At 47.1% G+C, this 23,511-nt stretch overlaps 4 protein-coding genes across 9 annotated transcripts; 3 read left to right on the top strand and 1 right to left on the bottom strand.

The window, feature by feature from the left end:
• Positions 1-11: 11 nt before the first annotated feature.
• On the top strand, positions 12-5,069 carry LOC306829938 (P2Y purinoceptor 14; the record flags this gene model as incomplete). The annotated part of the gene is made up of 2 exons (XM_079353157.1): positions 12-88; positions 3,931-5,069. The coding sequence occupies exons 1-2, from the start codon at positions 52-54 to the stop codon at positions 5,067-5,069; spliced, it is 1,176 nt and encodes a 391-aa protein (XP_079209283.1). The 5' UTR covers positions 12-51.
• A 2,135-nt stretch (positions 5,070-7,204) lies between these two features.
• LOC306829939 (P2Y purinoceptor 14-like) lies at positions 7,205-10,999 on the top strand (the record flags this gene model as incomplete). The annotated part of the gene is made up of 3 exons (XM_079353158.1): positions 7,205-7,404; positions 7,490-7,746; positions 10,366-10,999. The coding sequence occupies exons 1-3, from the start codon at positions 7,255-7,257 to the stop codon at positions 10,997-10,999; spliced, it is 1,041 nt and encodes a 346-aa protein (XP_079209284.1). The 5' UTR covers positions 7,205-7,254.
• A 1,797-nt stretch (positions 11,000-12,796) lies between these two features.
• LOC306830692 (P2Y purinoceptor 14-like) lies at positions 12,797-16,576 on the top strand. 4 transcript variants are annotated; one of them, XM_079354302.1, is made up of 5 exons: positions 12,797-12,873; positions 12,951-13,051; positions 14,073-14,235; positions 14,313-14,572; positions 15,812-16,576. In XM_079354302.1, the coding sequence occupies exons 3-5, from the start codon at positions 14,122-14,124 to the stop codon at positions 16,518-16,520; spliced, it is 1,083 nt and encodes a 360-aa protein (XP_079210428.1). In that variant the 5' UTR covers positions 12,797-12,873; positions 12,951-13,051; positions 14,073-14,121; the 3' UTR covers positions 16,521-16,576. The 4 variants fall into 4 exon arrangements, with proteins under 4 accessions (XP_079210428.1, XP_079210427.1, XP_079210426.1 ...); XM_079354301.1 differs by having other exon boundaries at positions 12,797-12,855; XM_079354300.1 differs by lacking the exon at positions 12,797-12,873 and having other exon boundaries at positions 12,891-13,051.
• A 1,051-nt stretch (positions 16,577-17,627) lies between these two features.
• On the bottom strand, positions 17,628-21,717 carry LOC306830871 (uncharacterized protein). Of its 3 annotated transcripts, XM_079354591.1 has the most exons (7): positions 21,544-21,717; positions 20,227-20,466; positions 19,948-20,042; positions 19,667-19,823; positions 19,399-19,578; positions 18,993-19,046; positions 17,628-18,910 (listed from the first exon to the last, which is right to left on the bottom strand). In XM_079354591.1, the coding sequence occupies exons 2-7, from the start codon at positions 20,369-20,371 to the stop codon at positions 18,177-18,179; spliced, it is 1,365 nt and encodes a 454-aa protein (XP_079210717.1). In that variant the 5' UTR covers positions 20,372-20,466; positions 21,544-21,717; the 3' UTR covers positions 17,628-18,176. The 3 variants fall into 3 exon arrangements, with proteins under 3 accessions (XP_079210717.1, XP_079210716.1, XP_079210718.1); XM_079354590.1 differs by lacking the exon at positions 21,544-21,717 and having other exon boundaries at positions 20,227-21,245; XM_079354592.1 differs by lacking the exons at positions 18,993-19,046; positions 21,544-21,717 and having other exon boundaries at positions 20,227-21,246.
• Positions 21,718-23,511: the final 1,794 nt, after the last annotated feature.

A 23,511-nucleotide genomic window follows, 5' to 3' on the forward strand; every position in this document is an offset into this window, starting at 1 on the left:
TCGTCCACAGACTCAAAGGGCTGAGAGTTTGAGCTGGCAGCTCAGAGCTTCATGTCCGAGATGGAGACAACATCTGAGTCCTCGTACGGTGAGTACGCTCGTGTGTGTGTGTGTGTGTGTGTGTGTGTGTGTGTGTGTGTGTTATCTTACTAATGAGCTGGTCATGTGTGGTGTCTTCATGTTGGTCCTCTGAGACTTTTGGATTTGATGATTTAAATATTTCTGCTGAAATCTGCAGAATTAAAAAAAACAATCTGATCTGATCCTCGAAAAACGAACCGACACGACGTTGAAACGTCATGTGGTGAAACAGCAGCTCGTTTAGTCAAAGGAACAATAAAGTGCATCACATCATTAAATCCAGGCTCTTTGTTTGAAAGGGTTTTATGTGGACTGTAAAGTTGAGCTTCCTGTCTGATCACAGAAATCGATGAGTTCACAGAAACGATCAGAAGCATTGATCACTCGTCTGATTATCTGACCAATCAATGTGAAGCTGCGGCCTCCTGAGTCAGCCGTGTTTCATAAATATAATCAGTAATAATAAGTGTCAGGCTGTCGTGTGTCATCAGTGACCGCACGCCGCTTCATTTGTTTCCTCCCTCTTTCATGGAAATGAGTTTTCGTCCTCCTGCTCGCAGCGCGCGGCGATCCATGAACACGCAGAAACATCCTGCGAGTCCCAGACCGTCGTCCTCCAGATCGGTCTCTGGTCTCTGGTCTCCGGTCTCCGGTCTCCGGTCTCTGGTCTCCGGTCTCTGGTCTCTCTCTCGTCTTTACTGTGATTTAAAGGAAAACTAATAACTTCCATGTGTCTGCAGCTTCCTGGTGTTACGCTCTAAACTCTCCCCTCATTGATCTGTTATTGATATTTCAGAGGCCTCCCTCTCGTCTCTGTCCCGTCCTGACTTTGTCTTGATCCCTAAATGTCTCCGTCTCTCGGAGGACTCTGGACTCGGGTGTGTCCTGGTCTCGGGTTGAGAGCGGTCTAGACTTCAACACGACACAAAAAACAGCAAGAAAAACAGCAAAAAGACAGAAAGAAACTTGATCTGAAATAATCAATAATTGGTTCAGTATCAGCTCATTGTGCTGATATTTACAGCTGCTATAATATGATCAATAATAATAATCAGACATGCAGAACAGTGAATCATCTGCATATCTGAGACCTGTTTCACTCTTCAGTCCGCGCTGCTTCACCAATAATCAATCACTTTGATCATGATTATAGGAAGACCCAGCCGGTCGTAGGTCGTAGACATCAGCGTGGACGGCGAGGTGCCGTCAGAAATATGAAGGCCGCTGTTTTGGTTGTTCAAACACGCTGATGTTCTAAGAGCTGACTCTGCACGCCAGGCGTGATGCTCAGGGCGCCGCACGGACGCCGCTTTGCTTTGCAAATGTTTTAATCTCAAGTCAAATCTGTCTTTTTATTTAACAAGCAGCTTCCTGTGAACGCTGCTGCCAGCTGACACGCCACACACGCTCGCTGCAGCACTTCCTGTCCGAGGTCATCTGTAGCGTGCTGAAAGCAGAAGTTCTGTCTGATGTCTGAAGGATCTTTGTCCACTCGAGAAACATGAAACGTCTGTTCACGAGTTCAGCTGTGGAAAAGTGAAACCTTCAAATCCAAGTTTGTCTAAAATATCGAGTTTCTCTGAAGCAACTTTCACCTGAGAAATCCAGATGAACATCTTCAGTCAAGACATAAAAACACAAGAAAAAAAAATCACTCAGAGATCGTTCTGAACGTCTCTGAGATCAGAACAAAGAACAGTGAGGACGTTGTGTTTGCTTTAGCGTCTGATGCTAACGAAGCTAACGTTAAATTTATCATCGTGATCGACTGTTTGTTGCCCTGAAGCAGCCGCGTCAGTTTCTTTCCTCTGCAGGTTCGAGTCTGTCGGAGGAAGCAGATTAAAGTCCTCGTTACCTCTTGTTTGTTACCTCTGTCACAAACGGGTTGAGAGTTCGATTCCCAGCGCCTGCAGCTCCCAGGGGAAGAAACGTCACCCTGAGTGTGTGTGAATATATCACACACTGACAAAGACACACAACAAGTGAAGATGTCTTCCCCCCATTAATGACCATTAACCCATCTGTGCAGAGAGCGGCGAGCTAGCACGCGCGGCGTGATGTCATACCTCTCGTGTTCACCTCTCATGAGACGGCGAGACGCGCTCGAGGTGACAGCAGGTTAAAAATAAGACTCAGGACATCCTGCGGTCGTCTTTGGAAATGTCCTGTTATCATAAGAGTGTGTGTTGGACCCTGCGTGTGTGTGTGTGTGTGTTGGACCCTGCGTGTGTGTGTGTGTGTGTTGGACCCTGCGTGTGTGTGTGTGTGTTGGACCCTGTGTGTGTGTGTGTGTGTTGGACCCTGCGTGTGTGTGTGTGTGTTGGACCCTGTGTGTGTGTGTGTGTGTTGGACCCTGCGTGTGTGTGTGTGTGTTGGACCCTGTGTGTGTGTGTGTGTGTGTGTTGGACCCTGCGTGTGTGTGTGTGTGTTGGACCCTGCGTGTGTGTGTGTGTGTGTTGGACCCTGCGTGTGTGTGTGTGTGTTGGACCCTGTGTGTGTGTGTGTGTGTTGGACCCTGCGTGTGTGTGTGTGTGTTGGACCCTGCGTGTGTGTGTGTGTGTTGGACCCTGCGTGTGTGTGTGTGTGTTGGACCCTGCGTGTGTGTGTGTGTGTTGGACCCTGCGTGTGTGTGTGTGTGTGTTGGACCCTGCGTGTGTGTGTGTGTGTTGGACCCTGCGTGTGTGTGTGTGTGTTGGACCCTGCGTGTGTGTGTGTGTGTTGGACCCTGCGTGTGTGTGTGTGTGTTGGACCCTGCGTGTGTGTGTGTGTGTTGGACCCTGCGTGTGTGTGTGTGTGTTGGACCCTGCGTGTGTGTGTGTGTGTTGGACCCTGCGTGTGTGTGTGTGTGTGTTGGACCCTGCGTGTGTGTGTGTGTGTGTGTTGGACCCTGCGTGTGTGTGTGTGTGTTGGACCCTGCGTGTGTGTGTGTGTGTGTGTGTGTGTGTGTGTGTGTTGGACCCTGCGTGTGTGTGTGTGTGTTGGACCCTGCGTGTGTGTGTGTGTGTGTTGGACCCTGCGTGTGTGTGTGTGTGTTGGACCCTGCGTGTGTGTGTGTGTGTTGGACCCTGCGTGTGTGTGTGTGTGTTGGACCCTGCGTGTGTGTGTGTGTGTTGGACCCTGCGTGTGTGTGTTGTTTTATTTGTGTCCGAGTGTAAACAGAGCGTGGACATGGAAGAGCTCAGGACGGGGAGTTTCAGCCGGAAGCTTCTTCCGGAGTTATTAAGTCTGTAAATCCAGACTGTGACAGAGTGACCAATCATGTGGCTCCACAGGTGGGATTATCTATTGATCACTGATTGGTTGGACCGATCGGAGGAATTGTTTTCCCCATGCAGAGGACGTATCATACAGGTGTCGCCCTTGAGCACCGGCGTTGAACCCTTTAGGCCACGCCTCCGAGGTTTCACCTTATTGTTTTGGACACTTAATGCTAATCACTGCTCCTGGCCCAGTCTGCATCCTATCAATCTATCAATCTATCAATCTATCTATCAATCTATCTATCTATCAATCTATCAATCTATCTATCTATCTATCTATCAATCTATCTATCTATCTATCTATCTATCTATCAATCTATCTATCTATCTATCAATCTATCAATCTATCAATCTATCTATCTATCTATCAATCTATCTATCTATCTATCTATCTATCTATCTATCTATCTATCTATCTATCTATCTATCTATCTATCTATCTATCAATCTATCAATCTATCTATCTATCTATCAATCTATCAATCTATCTATCAATCTATCTATCTATCTATCTATCTATCTATCTATCTATCTATCTATCCTCCATCCAGCACCGTGATGACTCGTTTTGTTGTTTGTGTCTCTCCAGGGATGGATCGCCTCAACTCCACCGACCTCTCCACCGACCAATCAGATTTGAGCAGCGTCTTCACCAACCACGTCCTCCCGCCGCTCTACTTCGTGATCTGGATCGTCGGGTTTTTCATGAACGGCTTGGCCGCCTTAATCTTCATCCGGGTGCCCACCGACTCGGGCCTGGTGGTCTACCTGAAGAACATGGTGGTGGCCGACCTTCTCATGCTCTCCAGCTTCCCCTTCAGATTGGCGGCTCAGCTGGGTTTGGGCGGCTGGCGCCTCCACGTGGTCATGTGCCGCTACACCTCCGTGTTGTTCTACTCCTCCATGTACGTGGGGATCCTCTTCATGGGCTTCATCAGCCTCGAGCGCTACGTCAAGATGTTTCGACACTCCTCCCCCTCCTCCGCCACCTCTCCCTCCTGCGGGTCCAGGTTTGCCCGGGTGTCGTTGCCCCACCTCCTGCAGAGCGTGGGATTCGCTCGCGTGCTGGCGCTCCTCACCTGGAGCCTCCTCCTCCTCAGCGTCCTGCCCAACGTCCTGCTGACCAGCCAGCCTGCCAACCAGGCGAACTCCAGGCAGTGCATGAAGCTAAAGACGCCGCTGGGTCTGCAGTGGCACCAGATGTCAACCCTCCTCTGCATTAGCTTGTTCTGGATCACGCTGCTCGTCCTCGCCTTCTGCTACACGTCCATCGCCTGCCGGGTCTACCGCTCGTACCGCCGCGTGCGCTGCAACAACAACAAGAGCAAAGTCTGCCACAAGGTGCACCGCAGCATCTTCAGCCTCCTGCTGGTGTTCTTCGTCTGCTTCGTGCCGTACCACGTCTGCCGCGTGCCGTACACGCTGAGCCAGATGCCCGAGTCCGGCTTCACTTACCGCTCTCGCTTCCTGCTGTTCCAGCTGAAGGAGGGGATGCTCTTCCTGTCTGCGCTCAACGTCTGCCTGGACCCCATCATCTACGTCCTGATGTGCCAAACCTTCAGAGAGTCTCTGATCAGGAAACTGTCCGGTAGAGCGAGAAGATCCCCGACCAACCAGAGCCAGAGTCTGAGCCGGATTTATTTAGGAGAGGAAACAAGGTCAGGAGACACGGAGAGGAAGGAAGGAGAGGAAACACAGGAGGACAAAATACCTTTTAATAACGAGTAACCATAGGTAAAGTTCAAAGGTCAAATCAGTTATTATAGTTTGCCCTGATTGCATCATCTCTGTGCGTCTTTTTTGGGATCAATCGATATTTCAACTTACAGACTCACATGTGAAGTAAACAGTCATTTCTTCTTCTTCTTCTTCTTCTGTGGTCGTGACCTGACTGTGAACATTGTAAATAAATAATGTTATTAATTTAAGGGTGATTTTTTTTTTGGTAAAGGAAAGTTTGTGGAGCTTGTGATCAACTTCATTTTCTGTTGGCTTACATTGATGTTTTTATGAATGGAGTCTGGTGTCATAAGAGAAGTTTGTGGTTAAAAGAAATCCTCTTCCTCTTTCATCAAACCGTCTGAAGAATCATTTCAGTGTTTCATAATGTCAGAAGAAGAAAAACAGACGGAGCTGCTTCATCAACTAAATTAAATTCAACGTTTTCTCTCGACGTTTTGACTTTGCAACTCGTTCTGCAAAGTCCAACTCTTTTGAATCTTTAATTCATTTACACTTTAAAATACGTTGAAATAAAGGCTGTTTTTTTTTTCTCTGTTAAAACTTTATTTATAAAATGTAGGATTGGCTTCGTTTCCGTTTTGTTTTTACTTGTTGAGGATAAAAAGATGTGAAGGTATGTAAAGAGAGAATAATGGAAGCTGTCACATGGAAGTGAAACTGAACTCTGATGACTTGACATCAAACCCACCAGACTCACGATGATCCTGTCAGCCTCTATCAGCTGATTGGGTCACGAGCCCTCCTTCTCACTGCGCTGCTCCTTAATTAACCCACATTACAAAAGAGTTCTGAACTCTGTTTGTGTCTAAACGAGGCAGCGTTGTTGTATTGTTCGCTCATCGCCGCCCTCTAGTGGTCCGCCCATGTAACTGCAACCCTGCTGCAGTGCAGTAACATACTATGACCACTGGGAGGAAGTGAAAACATGTCTGTCTTTTTAACGTAAATGATAACTAGCGATCATGTTTATAAATTACACAATTTGATTTTTCCATTTTTACATCTGATGTTTCACGTGTCGGCTTTTTGTTCTGCTGTTTTATAAATATTTCAGGTTTTTATTCTGTTTCTGAAACTTTCTCACCAGTAAAGTCTTTGGATGAAAGGAATACATGTTTGCAGTGCCCTCTAGTGGCCACAGTGTGTCATTTAACAGCAGTGTTGTAGGCAACGTGTATCACCACCAGAGGGCAGTGTACACACATAAGGGATAATAATAATCAGTTACTGTATGTAACAGGTTCTGATCTGATGGGATTGTTTGATGTATCAGTTCATTTGTTTCTTTCACTTTTTAGAAATGTTTTTAAATGCTTCACTTTATTTGGGTAAATATTTTCTTTAATAAAACTTAATCCTGTTAATTAATCCGCCTCCACATGTAGAAACACTTCCAACTGAAAATGGGTTTCAGGATCAAATGTGACTTCTTAAGACCATTTATTAAAATACAACCTGCTTCTCATAAAGTGTTTAATGTCAGAATTCATTTAATGTTGATCTGAGACGACGAAGAAAAGCTTTAGATTACGATCACGCAGCATTTTAAATGTGTGTGTGTGTGTGTGTGTGTGTGTGTGTGTGTGTGTGTGCGCGCGCGCGTACTTGTTTACCTATCTAAATGGGGACTTTGGTTTGATTACACATTCACCAACTGGGGACGAGCCGGGGTCCTCTCTTGGACACAGTTTAAAAACTGTGTGTGTGTGTGTGTGTGTGTGTGTGTGTGTGGGGGGGGGGGTTGGTATCTGTTGCTGGTGTGCGTGTCAGTGTATATGTGAATGTGTGTGTGCGTGTTTGTGTGTGACACCTCACCTCTTACTTCTTTCTCTTCAGATCTTTCTGAAGTGAACGCTGAGCAACACACACACACCCCCACACACACACACACCCACACACACACACACACACACACACACACACACAGAGTCAAACTGAATCGTGGACAGGTGAGCGCTGCAGGTAACTTGCTTCTTTAGTATTCTACAACACTCATCTAAGCCATCGATTAAACATCCATTTCCTGTGTTTCTTCACCTTTTTTCTGTTAGCAACAGATTTAGCTGATCTGCAGTCGGTGACGCAGGCCAGCCATCTTTTCCTTCCTGTAGACACTCGGATGACGTTTGAAGCCTTTTTCTGAGGTTTCAACTCTCCCACATCCAGAAACATGACGGACCTTGAAAGAATCGTCGTTCCACCGTCCTCTAATTTGTCCTCAGCATCTGACCAGAGGAAACCCAACAGCTCGTCCTCCTGCTTTCAAGTCGACACCTCGGCACACCTTTTCTTCATGCTGGTCTACAGTCTGGTGTTCCTGGTGAGTCACTCAGATTTCTGTCTCCCAGCTGCAGAAAACATGCAGATTTTATTTGGTACATCAATCCGATCCTTTTCCTCTTCAGGTGGGTTTAGTCCTCAACGGGTTCACCCTGAAGGTTTACTTCTGCAGCGCTCAAAAGGCGGCGAGCAGCGTGACCATCTACCTGAAGAACCTGGCGGCCGCAGACTTCCTGCTCAGCCTCTGCCTCCCCATCAGGATCAGCCACTTCGCCAGCCGCTCCGTCACCGTGTTCAGGATCTACTGCAGCTTCGGCGCCTCGGCCTTCTACCTGAACATGTACGCCAGCATCCTGTTCATGGGTTACATCGCAGCCAACAGGTAGGAACAGACAGAACCCCAACAAGATGGAGTTAGCTTAGCTTAGCTTATTTAAAAGATGCAATCCAGGAGCCATTAGCTGTGGTCTGACTACGGATTAGCTTTCTAATAATCTCTAAAGATTAAAATACTCGTCACAGAGAATTTGTGTTGTTTGTTGTTCAGTCAGGCTGTCCTGGATATCTGCAGGCCAAACCTGGAGTTGACCATGAGGTGCATGTGTGCAGTCGACAGCAGATGGGTTCACAGACTGGCTTGTAATCAACCAGTAGCTGCCCCAGTTTGCAGCAGCCCTGTGTAACTTGAGTCTGAACTTAATGTTGAATCGACAAATCTTTTTTATTATCAAAGTGGAAAAGCATGCCGCACAGGTGGAGGCTCCTGAGGGAGGTCACTGCTAAACTGATCAGTTCGTGTGGTTTAAAGTTTGAAGGGCTGTAATGTTATAAAAGTTGTCAGCGCTGAATTTGAACTTTAGCTAAAGTGCTCAAGGTCCTAAAGTCTCAGGAAATAACACTTTAAAGGTGCTATATACAAAAAAAGTTTGAGTGACAGATTATTCTCGTCGTGTGAGGTTTTTACTCGCTCGTATCAGCGATGAGCGCTGAGAAAATGTTGCATCAAGATTTCACATGATAAATTAGTTTAAACTGGAAACGTGTGGTTGTCATGACATCTGTGATGAAAAGATAAAAGAACTTTAAATTAAATGATTGTGATCTGTTCCTCTCGGTTCTGCTGTCTCACCACAAAGACATTTAGCATGCCGTGAAACTTACATTTACACCGAATAAAGACTATAGTTTTAGCTGCTGCAGATTTTTTACTTCAGAACAACGATGTGAAATTGTTGTGGTTGTGTTGTATAAAAAGCACAAGGATGTGGTTTGTTCATCGAGTCAAAGCATAACAAGCAGCCCGGAGTTTAAAATCCTCTTAAAATGTAAAGAACCAGAGACTGAACGTTTCTCACAGCCGATTACAAATCTTTTAAATATTAAATAGAAATAAAGTTGACCACATTAAATTGAAGTGTTCCAGTCTAAATGGCACATTAAATGTTTGGCATAATCCTTCAGTTAAATATATATAACTGTATATATATATATATATATATATATATATATATATATATATATATATATATATATATATATATATATATATGAGTGTTTGTCGTTGGTGTTGACACTTTAATGCATATTGATAGTCACCTTACTGAGCACTGGTCACTTTAATGATAATCACCCTAATCAATCCTGGTTTCACCTTATTGTTTTGGACACTTAATGCTAATCACTGCTCCTTTATGTTGCTTTATTTCTATAGAAACTTTATTTCTATTTAATATTTAAAAGATTTGTAATCGGCTGTGAGAAACGTTCAGTCTCTGGTTCTTTACATTTTAAGAGGATTTTAAACTCCGGGCTGCTTGTTATGCTTTGACTCGATGAACAAACCACATCCTTGTGCTTTTTATACAACACAACCACAACAATCTCACATCGTTGTTCTGAAGTAAAAAATCTGCAGCAGCTAAAACTATAGTCTTTATTCGGTGTAAATGTAAGTTTCACGGCATGCTAAATGTCTTTGTGGTGAGACAGCAGAACCGAGAGGAACAGATCACAATCATTTAGTTTAAAGTTCTTTTATCTTTTTATCACAGATGTCATGACAACCACACGTATGTTGCTGAGCACTTTAATGGCCCAGTCTGCATTCCTGCATTGACTGTGTAATGACTGTACTCACACCTCTGGCACGACCTCAAACACCTCTGTACATGCACATGGAACTAGTTTCTAGAAGGTCAGCACTTTGTTTCTAAGGCTCTTTAACTGTTTACAGGTCTCTTTTAACCAGCACATGTTTTTCTCTCCTCACAGGTTATGTACATTATGCTATATAAGTTTAAGTCTAATGCTAATGCTAACTGCACAGGTTATGTACATTATGCTATATAAGTTTAGGTCTAATGCTAATGCTAACTGCACAGGTTATGTACATTATGCTATATAAGTTTAAGTCTAATGCTAATGCTAACTGCACAGGTTATGTACATTATGCTATATAAGTTTAGGTCTAATGCTAATGCTAACTGCACAGGTTATGTACATTATGCTATATAAGTTTAAGTCTAATGCTAATGCTAACTGCACAGGTTATGTACATTATGCTATATAAGTTTAGGTCTAATGCTAATGCTAACTGCACAGGTTATGTACATTATGCTATATAAGTTTAAGTCTAATGCTAATGCTAACTGCACAGGTTTAACCTGTAATTATATTTACTCTTAGTCACATAGGGGCTGCTAAATCTTGTTTGGGGGATTATTGATACAGAGGGGAGGGGGGACAGCGGGTGTGTATTGTAACTAATGTCTTGTGTCCTGCCTGTCTGTATACTGCTACTGGATGCCTTGAATTTCCCTCGGGATCAATAAAGTATCTATCTATCTATCTATCTATCTATCTATCTATCTATCTATCTATCTATCTATCTATCTATCTATCTATCTATCTATCCATCCATCCATCCATCCATCCATCCATCCATCCATCTATCCATCTATCTATCTATCTATCTATCCATCGTTGCCTCTCGTCTCTGCAGGTATCTGAAGATCGTCCATCCTTTAGGGAATCACACCCTGCAGACGGTGCGAGCCGCCTACATCATCTCCACGGTAACGTGGGTTGCCCTTTTAGCCACGCCAACTACATTTGTCACCATGGCGCTCCTCGCAGAGGAATCACTGTCTCCACCAAATACATTGAGCTGTGATGTTCTGCACCGTCCGCAACTCAGCCTCTTCTACAAAGTCATAATATCCGGCTCCTTGGCCATCTTCGTCATCGTGCTCGTCTCCCTCGTCTTCTTCTACCACGGCACCTCGCGCAGGCTGGCGGAGGCGCAGCAGAGACAGCCGGCGTCCTCCGGCTCCGTGAAGCTCGCCAAGTCCCGCAGGAACATGTTGGTGCTGGTCAGCGTCTTCTGCGTCTGCTTCGTCCCGTACCACCTGGTGCGCCTGCCGTACACTTTCCTGCGCAGGGGGTTCTCGGGGGGGCGGGTCTTCTTCTACCTGAAGGAGCTGACCGTCATGGTGTCCGTCCTCAACGTCTGCCTGGACCCGCTCATCTATTTCATCTTCTGTAGAGCCTTCAGGGCGCAGCTGAGGAGAAGCGTTTGGCGGCGTGCAGAATCCAACAAAGAGAGGGCTCGCTGCAAGAAGGAGCAGCAATTATAAAACTCCAACATTTGGTTCTTATGTCTTAAAGACTTTTAGTTTAATTAATTGAAAGATATAACGATGTATCATCTTACTGTAATCTATCCACCTCATAGTAATTTGCTATTTGCACTATTGCACACTACCTCACTTTAACTTTGTATTTTTAATCTGCACTCTGTTTATATTGTTAATACTGTAATTTATCTACCTCATAGTAATTTTGCTACTTGCACTACTGCACACTACCTCACTTTAACTTTAACTTCGTATTTTAATCTGCACTCTGTTATATTGTTAATACTGTAATTTATCTACCTCATAGTAATTTATCCACATTCTACCTCAAAGCGAAACACTCACAAGTGCCTCGTCTGTCGATTGTCTGTTGTTCGTTATTTGTTGTCCAAATGTCTTTAGTTAAGTTATTTGTTGTCTGTTGTTCGTTATTTGTTGTCCAAATGTCTTTAGTTAAGTTATTTGTTGTCTGTTGTTCGTTATTTGTTGTCCAAATGTCTTTAGTTAAGTTATTTGTTGTACAGTATTGCTAGTTTTTTCTTTAGTGCTCTTTTATGCACTGCAGGTTTGCACTGGGGGGGGGGGAATGCAATTTCATCTGTGCTGTATGTTTAACATGTGGCATATTTGACAAATAAAGAACCTTGAACCTTGAACCTTGAATAACAATTCAAATGTATACAGTGTTTGATGGAGATCTATATTCTCCTGATCCATAATGTTATGATGTTGAAGACAGATATAAAACATGGAGAAAGTGAGAATAATAAAAACTTTTTAAAAAGTGTTGCATTGAAATGAAGGTGTTTGTTATGACCAGTGGAGACGCATGAGTAGATGACCCGAACCCAAGGTGAGCACAACAAACACAAACACTTCCTGTAAAGGTTTTTAAAAGACTGGAAAATAACAACACACTGTGACCACCAGGGGGCGCTCTAATGTCTTGACTTTAAAGATTTATGGAGACACACATGAGCAGAGCGTGTCGTTACATCATCATCAGAGAAGCCGAGTGAATGAACATGACTTTCTGTAATCAGTGAGGGGAGATCCCCGATGGATCAACTTCCTCAATAACATGCAAATTATAGAGACGTTCCTGTAACTCTATGTAATATCTCTGAAATCATTCTTTTCATTGACATCAACAGTCAGATATGAGAGCAGTTATCAGGTGAACAGGTGTTGCAGCGATGGAAGCGGGCAGTGGAACTGCTTCAGATAGAAGTGATTGTACCCGAGCTAAAAAGCCTCTGCATGTTTCTAATAAGCTCCAGCAGCAGAAAGCTGCTCAAACTAGGATCAATGTTGGAGATGAAACATGGAGAGAGGTTAGAACGCAGAAAGCTTTACAGACCCATGCAGAGCTGGCTAAACACTGAAGCTACAGTGTCCACCACATGCAGAGCTGGCTAAACACTGAAGCTACAGTGTCCACCACATGCAGAGCTGGCTAAACACTGAAGCTACAGTGTCCACCACATGCAGAGCTGGCTAAACACTGAAGCTACAGTGTCCACCACATGCAGAGCTGGCTAAACACTGAAGCTACAGTGTCCACCACATGCAGAGCTGGCTAAACACTGAAGCTACAGTGTCCACCACATGCAGAGCTGGCTAAACACTGAAGCTACAGTGTCCACCACATGCAGAGCTGGCTAAACACTGAAGCTACAGTGTCCACCACATGCAGAGCTGGCTAAACACTGAAGCTACAGTGTCTCTACATGCAGAGCTGGCTAAACACTGAAGCTACAGGCAGAAGACGGAGAGGATGGACTTTTCTCATCATTGGGGGGTTTGAAGACAGACTAGAGACACATGTTAGAGGAACATGGAGGAGAGGATTCTGGGTAATATGTGATATCAGTGTTTGTGTTGCGTTTTGTGTGTGCGTTCTGTTTACATGTAAATTATGTGTCATAACCTCAACACAACTTGTGTGCAGCTCTTCTTCCTCCCTCGTCTCATCAGTCCTTCCTGATGTGAACACTGAAAAAGGAAGTGGTTCACAGTCGCACGCAGACAGAGCAGCTGCGACACGGACAGGTGAGCATTGCAGATTATTATGTTTCTACACTTTTACAGAACAGCAAACAAATTAAACCTTCATGATGTCAGAGCTGTCGGTCACAGCTTTGAGCCTTTCTTGAATGTAAGACAGCTTTATTATTCATTTTTTAAATTGTTGTTTTTCACAGCATTAATATCAGGCCGCTTTTATTCAGTTTTTAGGATTCAGAAAAAATCACTCTGATGTGTGCCTTTAAATGACGCTGTCAGGGTAACGCTCGCCGTCAGGCTGCAGGTACACGATGTGTCGTAACGTCATAAATGAATCTGACCGCGTGTCGATGCATCGCTGCTGTGACGACTCGGAGGATTAGACGCCGTCGATGAATTCACTCTGACAAACGTGGACAGATGTTCAGTAAGTGATGTCAGATGGCGCCCCCTTTAGGGAGGTCTCGGTCTCTTGTCAGCAGACGGAACAAGAGGACAAAGACACAAGCAGAGGCCAACAGCCCTTCCCATGATGCATTGCGCGGCTGGTTACAGCGTCGTGTCGTGAGGTCGGGTTGTGGTTGGGTTGTTTATTTTCGGGCGTCATCTTGAACCAGCTCAGTTTGAGCGTGCAGCTCCTGGTGATGTCACTTCCTCTAAGCTTTTACCACTTCCTGTATCCGCTCTCATGGTGTTTCTTTTCAGCTGGACTACATCGTGGGTTCATCATACCCGGGTCTCTCTGGGTGGTCTGGCCTCACTAGAAGCTGGTCTTCAACCTGATCCGTTAAACCAGGGTTACAGAGAGCACGCTCACGTAAAAGGGGCGGAGTTAACGTCATTTAACCAATCACGATCAGAAGAGACAAAATGGACTAAAAAAAAAGAAATCAGTTTATTAAATTTGTTCCATCGTTCATGTAGAACTGAATCTGCTGCTCTGACTGCAGATCAAACAACATCCTTCAGCTCCAGGATCAAAGGATCTGATTGGTTCAGTGGGCGGAGCTTGTCACAGTTTGATCTCTTATCTCCAACATAACCTGCTCTCCCTGCTTCACCTCAGATCCTGCTTCCTCGAACAGGCTCGTGGACTCTGCAGAAACACGTGGAGCATGGAAGGCGCCGGAGCGTCCAACCACACGAGCATCAACGGCACGTCGCTCTGCGATCAGGTCGAGACGCCAGCCGGACTTTTCTTCATTCTGGTTTACGCTCTGCTCTTCCTGGTGAGTCTCAAACCCTCAGATTCCCTCGAGTCCCGTGAAAGCTCTCTGACGTCTCGCCGCGTTTTTTCCCTCTTCAGGTGGGTTTAGTCCTCAACGGGTTCACCCTGAAGGTTTACTTCTGCAGCGCTCAGCAGCAGGCGGCGAGCAGCGTGACCATCTACCTGAAGAACCTGGCGGCCGCAGACTTCCTGCTCAGCCTCTGCCTCCCCATCAGGATCAGCCACTTCGCCAGCCGCTCCGTCACCGTGTTCAGGATCTACTGCAGCTTCGGCGCCTCGGCCTTCTACCTGAACATGTACGCCAGCATCCTGTTCATGGGTTACATCGCAGCCAACAGGTAGGAACAGACGCCGCATTCATCTCGTGGTTTTTATCTAAAAACAAAACGACTTCATATCAGTGACGCAAGAGGACAGAAACGGCGTTCCAGTCCAATCGTCCAATCACATTCAAGCAAAGCGGTCCATGGAGAACAACAATCCAACAAGTTATTATTCATCCTGTCGATATTTAAAAACTTTTCTTCAGCACAACTCGATAAATAACGAAGATCAACCGAAAAGAGAGCGGCCATTTTGAATTCCTGTCTGTGTTCGGGGTTCAAGGTCACCTTGAGCGTGTTTCTGACAGAAGGGAGAGACTCAGGTTCAATCAGAACAAACCAGAAGGTTCAATAAAACAAGGAGACACGATGCAGATGACCCAGCCGGGGGTCGACCTCGCTGGAGACCAGGAACGTGAGAGTCTCAGGATCCAGAGTCGGAGCGTCACAGGAGAAGATGTCGATGTTTGCACTTTGACTCCTCCTCTTCCTGCGTGCGTCGTTTCATGACGAAGTCACGACGACTGACCCTGACAGGTGACCTGCAGCGTTCACCGTCTAAACGTGAAGCTCAGAGGACAAACTGTGTTTAAACACGCCGCTGCAGGTTTGCACGCCATGATGGTTAAGTTAAAAACGCACAGTCATGTGGTTTGCTGCAGATATCTGTTTCACACGCTGCAGTCATGTGGTCTGAGGCCTGTTTTTTTTTTTTTTTGGCAGACCGCGTCCTTTTTTAATCTCGTTCACGAGCGTGAGAACGATTTACATCTCAATCATGAACAGGAAACAGGAAGTAAAGTCATTATGAATTATTAGATTGATCATCCATCAACAAATCACTCATCACTTTTTTTATGCATTTATTTTATTTATTTAATTTGTTGATTTTCTTCCGTCCTGTTTTGCTGCAGTGAAACTGTAAATTTCTCCCTTTGACAGATTGTGATCTGATCTCGTTGTTCGGCTTCACACTCGGTCGGTGAGATTTCGTTGCTTTTTTTTTAAAGCTTTGTGAGATTTAATCTTTCACACCGACCGTATCGAGACAGCTCTGATTATTTTCGTGCATCCGTGTTGCTTCTCCGACGTGCACGTGGAGCACGCGTCACTCCCGGCTCCGAGGTAAAAAAACTAAAAACCCAGGAAGGTTTGAAAAAAAAAAAAAAAACCCAGCTCAGGCGCAGTGGCACGTTCCGGCCAGCAGGGGGACCATCGTGTTTGTAACGACGCCTGCCTCTTCCCTCTCTGCAGGTATCTGAAGATCGTCCATCCTTTGGGGACGCACGTCCTGCAGAAGGTGCGAGCCGCCCACGTCATCTCCACGGTAACGTGGGCCGTCCTCCTGGCCACGATGACCACCTACGTGACCGTGTCGCGCCTCACCGAGGAGCCGATGCAGTCCGTCCCCAACACCCTGAGCTGCGACGCTCGCCACAGCCAACACCTCAGCCTCTTCTACAAGGTCATCCACATCTGCTCCGTGGTCGTCTTCGTCCTCGTCCTCGTCTCCCTCGTCTTCTTCTACCACGGCACCTCGCGCAGGCTGGCGGAGGCGCAGCAGAGACAGCGAGCGTCCTCCGGCTCCGTGAAGCTCGCCAAGTCCCGCAGGAACATGTTGGTGCTGGTCAGCGTCTTCTGCGTCTGCTTCGTCCCGTACCACCTGGTGCGCCTGCCGTACGCCTTCCTGCGCGGGTGGTGCTCATGGGGGCGGGGCTTCTTCTACCTGAAGGAGCTGACCGTCATGGTGTCCGTCCTCAACGTCTGCCTGGACCCGCTCATCTACTTCATCTTCTGTAGAGCCTTCAGGGCGCAGCTGAGGCTGAGGAGGGCGTTCAGCGCCACGGGGGATCCCACGTACCGGGCGAACGCCGAGAGGCGGAGCAGCGACTTCCGAATGAGCACCATGGTGTCCAACAGGAAGACGTCACTCACGACCACGAAGCTCACCGGCGTGCGGTAGGGCGTTTTCTCCCCGAGGCCGACGGGAGCGAGCAAAAGACGATCAAACTCAGAGTCATCGGACGTCTCATGTTGGCGTCGCTTAACGAAGTGGCGTCTTGGAGAAACGTCCCCAGGTGGGAAGGGGGCGGGGCTGGACATCAGATGGGCGTGGTCATGTGCATGGACGCCATAACACAAACAGCGTAACTTACTTAACACGTGCAGGAAGTAGAAACATGACCTCGTGTTTGGGTGTGATTGTTTTAGAGACTCGCCTGTGAAAAGGTCGATCTGTTAACGGACGCCGTCTGAAGGCGTGAAAGACAATAAATCTACTTTAAGTGTTCATGTGTAAAACGTCTTTTTCCTTGTGTCTGCACGCCGCCTCCAACAGTCCTTTTTTTCCTGTTCTGTTCCTGAGCCAACGCCAGCTGCCATTGGACGAGAGGCGGGGTTACACACTGCGCCTGTTCACCAGCCAATCACAGCAGGGCTTACAAGCACACACACGGTCACACCTACAGTACACGTGTGATTTAGGCACAAATCTCAAAGTGAGCAGATCCGATCTGCCCCGTCCCGCCACCGTCGGTTGCCGTGGTAACGGATTACGGCCCAGACAACACAACAGGAAGATCAGATTTTTAGTGGTTTGAATCAGATGTCGTTGCGTCACATGACCTGGATGAGCTAAAAACAAACAAACAAACCTGACTTGGAGGAAGGAAGCGGTGAGAACACGCAGACGATGACTCAGCAGTTTCTGCTCTGGTGTCTTTTATTTGACCGTCGTCAGAAAGAAAAGAAGAAGAAACGTTTTGTCTCCATAAATGTTTTAAGTCGACTTTATTTTTAATTCAGCAGCAACATCATCCATTTCACCTCCCACAGATCTGGGTCACCATAAGAGCGTGGCTTTTCTCCTCGCCGCCGCCGCCACCCTTCAGATGGAGAGTGGTACATGACACGGGGCGAGGTACGAACACCAGGAGGAGGAGAGAGACGCAGGGTCTCCACCAATCACGTCGCTCCGACATCAGCAGAGAGGCTCATCACGATAACAGACTTTTAAACTCGGCAAATATCAAACAGACGTCTCAGACACCGCTGCTCGCTCGCTCTCTCTCTCTCTTTTAGAGCGACGCTCTCAGGTCAGTATTTAAACAGAAAAGGAAAACCAGGACTGGAACTTCAGCCTGCAGGATCAGGATCTCTGAACCGTCTCGACCTTGTGCACGCAAGCTAACGTGGACGAGCGCGTGCGTCCTGATGAACGTCTTCATGTCCCACAGAGAGTAAAGGTTGTTCCTCTGGCGTTCGCCGTTTCATCAGACGGAACGCCACGCCTCCGTTTGCTTTGAATGAACGAGGGAGAGCGGGCGTTAAAGAGCAGAACAGCCAGCCTGATCTGTGCCGCCATGTTTCACCACAGCGTGCAGCAGCGGTGGCGGTTGCACGCGGCGGTAATGTCGCACCGCCATGTAAGATGAATAAACGGAGCGTAAAGTTCAGATTTCACGTTAGCTTGCGCGCACAAGATGAACACGGCGTGGAACGTGATAAATGATCTCTTTTCTTAGATTATGGCGTGACAGAAAGTTCTCCCTCTCTTCGGGCGCCATCCTACGTTGTCCGTTTAAAAAAAAAAAAAAAAAACTATTTCCGTCCACGGTTGTCAGTAGTGAGACGCCGGGTGATGGTGGTGGCGTGGCGCCTGGCCGCTGTTGGCCTTGTCTCTCAGCATGGTGAGCGCCGTGTTGGAGAAGTCGCGCAGCACGTCGACGGTCTCGCGCTGCAGCAGCAGAGACTCCTGAACGAACTCCTGCTGACTCTCCACCAGCAGCTGCACCGACTGAGCCAGCGCCTCCAGAGACTGAGACACCGACGTCAGCAGCATCCTGCTGGCACGCTGCTGCTGCAGGCTCTGAGACGCCATCTGGGACACGTGGTCCCGGGGCCGCCGGGACGACGCTCCGGCGGGGAGGGGGTCACACGGGCTCGGGGCGGGGGACCGCTTAGATGGAGCGGTTGACGCGGAGGAAGAGGAGGGAGCTGCAGGAGGAGGGGGGATGGAGGAAGAAGAGGGCGGGGCTTGAGAGGTCGACGGAGGGGGGAGAGGAGGAACAAAAGAGGCGGAGCTTGCAGGAGGAGGTAGTGATGGCCCAGCAGCGGACGAGCCGGCGTCAGAGGAGGTGGAGGCCACGGGTCCAGGTAGCGGTCTGGACGAGGTCTGGTTCTGAACGTGGTTCTGGCTGTTGGTCTGGCTGCTGGTCCTGGAGTAGGTGTGGACCGGTTTGATCCTCAGCTGGCTGTCGGACAGCGGGTCCTTGTCCAGCGAGGGCGGAGGCAGAGAGGACGGGTAGGAGGACAACATGGAGTCTTCGTGGTCGTCCAGATCCATGGAATGTTCTGGCGGATCAAAGCGAGAGAACACGAGTCAGCAGGTTTTAAAATCTCAGACAGAACGAGGCGGCGACCTCTTTAAACTCACCGCCGTCCTCGGCGAGGTCGACGTCGAACTCCGAGGACGACTGGAAGGGATCGCCTGCAAACAAACGGCGAGACAAACGTTATAGATACGACGCCGATCGAGTCGCGTACGAAACACGTGTTAACTTTTAAAAACCTCGGTGTCGATTTTCTCCGTCTTTCGCCGGCGTACAGAGAAGTGAACGCGCGTCCGGACATTTTAACCCCGCCCTCCGTGCTTTAATAAACTCAGTGATTCAAACTTTACTCATCTCACAGCGAGAGTCTGTCCTTCAAAATAAAAGCACGCGGTGTCACACTGTTTACAAGGGAACATTTAACGGGTGCAGCGTGCACGCTCGCCAGCTGACATACGATCACGCTGCAATTGAGTCGACTCATCGCTCTTCATCACATCGTCTACTTACCGGCGGGCTCGTCCTCCGGCGAGGAGAGCGGCGACATGTCGAAGGAGAATCTTTCGGGCACAGAGTGGGAACTGTCCGTCAAGCTGAGGTAGGAGTAGGGGGAGGGGTTAGGAGGCGGCGTGGCGCTGTACGCCTTCGGGAAGTCCTCCTCTTCGCACAAGTCGAAATCACTGTCGCCGTCTGCGAGCCAGCGGGAGAAGGAAACGGTTAACGCAAAGAAAACGGCGGCGAGACTCGACGCGTCAAAGACAAAACGTGTCCTGCTCACTTCCTGTTGGACTCATCATCAGGATCTTATGGACCATCTTCTCCACGGGGCCCATGTTCCTCTTCCTAAGATGGCCGCCGCTCGGCTTCCGGAGGGCTAAGAGGCGCCGCTTTCCGTCACATTTAAGGTCCGCCCACTTCTTCATGATCTGACGCACCTGAGAGGAAATCAACGCCACACGTTTACGCCGTAAAACGACTCAGTAACAAAAAGCAGAACTGAAACTTTTCTCAGAAGCACAATAAAACAACAACAACAGGAAGTGGCGGCGGTGAACAAACCTCTCGGTGATTCTCTCCGAGGTCGTTGATCTGATTGGTGATTTCGATCCACGTCAGTTTCTTGGTTTCCACCGACACGCCTCGGTTGAACTTCCCTAAAGAGGAGACACGGTGTGATGTTAACGTTCAGTCGTGGTTACGATGAGTAAATCAGAACGACCTCCGAACACAAACACGTGTCACGCAGGGGCGATGATGACCAGCACGGGTCGGTTTATCTCGGCACTCTTAAAAGGTGGCGAGCTGAAGGAGGCGCCATGGTTTCAGCTTGGTACTCACGGAGGATGATGTATCGGTTCCTCTTCACCGCCTCCAGGAGAACTTTGACCTCATGGAAGGAGAACCTCGGTTTGGATTTCATCGCCCCGACTTTAACTCCTCCCGGGCGGAAATCCTCCTCGTCTTCACGCCACGAGGCGGACATGACCACGACCACGCCTCGTCCACTCCTCCTCCTCCTCCTCGTGACGCTCCACTACAGCCGAGCCTGATTTCAACCCCCCCCCTCGCCGCCCGGTCCTGAGCAGAGTCGAGGAGAAAGATTAGAAAAAGCAGAAAGAAGGAGAGACTCCGACACTCTTAAAGACGACGTTCAAAATAATTTCATTTCTCACTTTAGCCTCTTTTTACACCCCATGAAACGCACGAGACAAATCACAAGTGAAAATATGTCGCCGCAGTAAAGCTCGCCAAGTAATGCAACACCTTAAAACGTCACAGCGCCGGCTTTAAAAATAATATTTAACTGCTCAAAATGAGGATACGGCTACAGGAAGTAAATAACAAATCACTAATTAGATCTGACTTTGTAAAACAGCACACAGACCTGCTTCACAGTGTGTTCATATGTGAGCTTCATTCTGTCTTCACCGACATTTTTTCCACTTTTTATCCTCAATCTATTTCATAAAAGGTTCATAAAAGCACAGACTGTAAGAGTGTAATTGTAATAATTAAGTTGTGATGGGTATATGATGGTTTTATTTTGTGTTCATTAATGTCAGTATATTTTTTTATACAGATATTCTTATAGACTATTTACGTCGATTGCGTCATATGAACGTGAAAACGTACGTACGTCTGAATAAACACGAGTTACCCGCTTCTACGTTAAACTAATTAAAGTGGAAAAAAAGAAAACTAACTTCTCTTTCTAATATGACTCTCGCTGCTGGTCATGTGACCCACACCAGCCAATCAGTGTTGTTCTTCCCGTGTCTTTGTTGAGCTCGTGCCTCTCTCCTCCTGCTGCAGCTCGTGCCTCTCTCACACACACACACACACACACTCACACACACACACACACAGGGAGGGAGCAGCTCGCTCCGTTGGTATCGCTCCGTTATACCGACTAAACAGGATTTAACGACGCTTTTTCGCGGGGATGTGTGGATTTACGGCGGCGTGTAACCCTTAGTTACGACGCAGCGTTACACTCGACCGTTGCTACGTGACTCGACAAGAAGACGAAATGTCTGCTAGCCTCGACGTTACGACGCGTTTTTCCGCTTCCCTCCGGTTATTTAACCGTCGTGTCGTGTTACCGACAGTTTAAAACGACGGCTGGTGTCACAAACCTGAGAGGAAGATAATTACCAGTAAAAAAAAATGGCGTTTTTTCTCCTTCGTCTTCTCCCTCCTTCTCTTTCCTTCCTCCCTGCGCGCGCGGTTCTCCCGAAAGTTCGGAGTGACGAAAAGAGATGAACGTAACTGCGCAGACTCTGCAGCGCGAGAGATTTTTTCCCCCCCTCTCACGCGCAACATTTTCCGTCCCACGCGCGCCCCCCTCTGGACCCAAATATACAGTGCAACAATCACCCACTAAATTACACACAAAACTCACAAATCTGCGCAAATAACTCAGAATTATGATACTTGATGTTCAATACTGTTGATGGATCGACCTTACGACGTTGACCCCGCCCCCTCTTTCTCCCAGTAATGACGTCTTTAATCCGTCCAAAGACAGTAGCGTCATATTTTGCGTACATTAAATCATGACGTGCATATTTTAGCATCACAATAAACGCACGCGCCCATGGTGTCACGTTAGAAGCCACGTGAGAACAGTTGAGGCCTCTTTCAGGTCGTCAGATTAAAGGCCAACAGAAAAGTCATCAGATTAATTAAAATTTAAGAAGAAGCTCATTCACGGTCTGAATCCGAGCGTGACGTCACATCAAAACAACTCCCGAGACGTGATTCTGTTCATTGAAAAATTAATCTGTAGATATAAAAAAGTTAAATGAAATTACAATTATTTATTTAACTTTTCTTTATTGTTTGAATAAAAAGTGAATTAGTTATGTAAATATTGAATCTTTTATAATCCCTTTGTAATTTTGTTTATTTTTAGCAAGCTTTATGATGTTACTGTATTTTTTCCATGCTAATGAAGCCTCTTGAATTGAACTGACAGCTGTTAATGAGTTTCATATAAAGAGCTTATCAAACAGTGCCAACAAAAACTATGTGATTTTTTTGTATGAGAAAACGTATTTCTTTATTTGTAAAGTGAGTGATTGATGACAACATGAGCAGCCGTCTTGATGAGATCATCCTCCTCCCTCCTCCCAAATCATGAAATAAGATTCACTGTCGTCATTTCACCACCATTTTATACCAGCGCGTGGCTGGAGAGAAGATGGGAGAGGTGAAGATGAGCAGCTTCCACGTTTGTCCGCTTGGTGTCGCCAGAGAGCTTCCTCTGGAGACGAATGCGTGTTTGCTACCCCCGTGCAATACCTCCCTGCACCTGCAGAGGGCGCCATCACGCACGTGTTTGAACCTACTATGCAACATTTCTGCCCAGACAAAGGAGAAGGGGTGTGTGTTACACAATCATGTTTACATTGATAAATTGGGTTTTTTATTGATCTTTACAGGAAGTAAAGATAAACACATCAGGAGGAAGACAGATACTTGTTTGCTGTGATTGGACGCTCAGTCAGACCAAATCAAACGCTCTCCGCTGGGTTTCACTGTTTCACCTTTTAGAAAATTATTTTGTTTTTTTGTTTTTTTTTGTCTGATCGTGCTCTCTGCTGCTGCGTGTGGCGGTGTCGGTGCGGCTGCAGTGACCCGGTTTCCCCCGCAGGGATCACTAAAACTCGCTGAGCTCACAGTCTCTGCTGACCGACCGTAGAGGCCTCCGGGAGGGGGGGGGGGGGGGGGGGTCAAATGCAAATTGAAGACGCCAAAAACTGAGCTATAATTATCCTATCCTATCCTATTTAAAAAAAAAAAAAAGTTCTACCAGAGCAGAAACATGAAATCACGACATACGAGATAACGAACACCTCAAAGGTCACGGCTTAGAAACACAGGATCCCTTCAGAGTGATCACGGAGGAGGGAACACGTCGACGCAGCGGACAAACAGTCAACTCAAGATCAGTATCAGAAGTTACATTAAAAAACAAAACAAAAAAAAAAAAGTGGAAGAGCGTTCCTTCTATCGTTTCATGAGGTTGTTGGCTTTCTGGTTGGCGGCGTCGATGCGAGACACGTTGAGATCAGCCTGCACAGAGAGAGAGAGAGAGAGAGAGAGAGAGAGAGAGAGAGA

Source organism: Symphodus melops (genome assembly GCF_947650265.1).
Source record: "Symphodus melops genome assembly, chromosome: 10".
Lineage (NCBI taxonomy): Eukaryota > Metazoa > Chordata > Actinopteri > Labriformes > Labridae > Symphodus > Symphodus melops.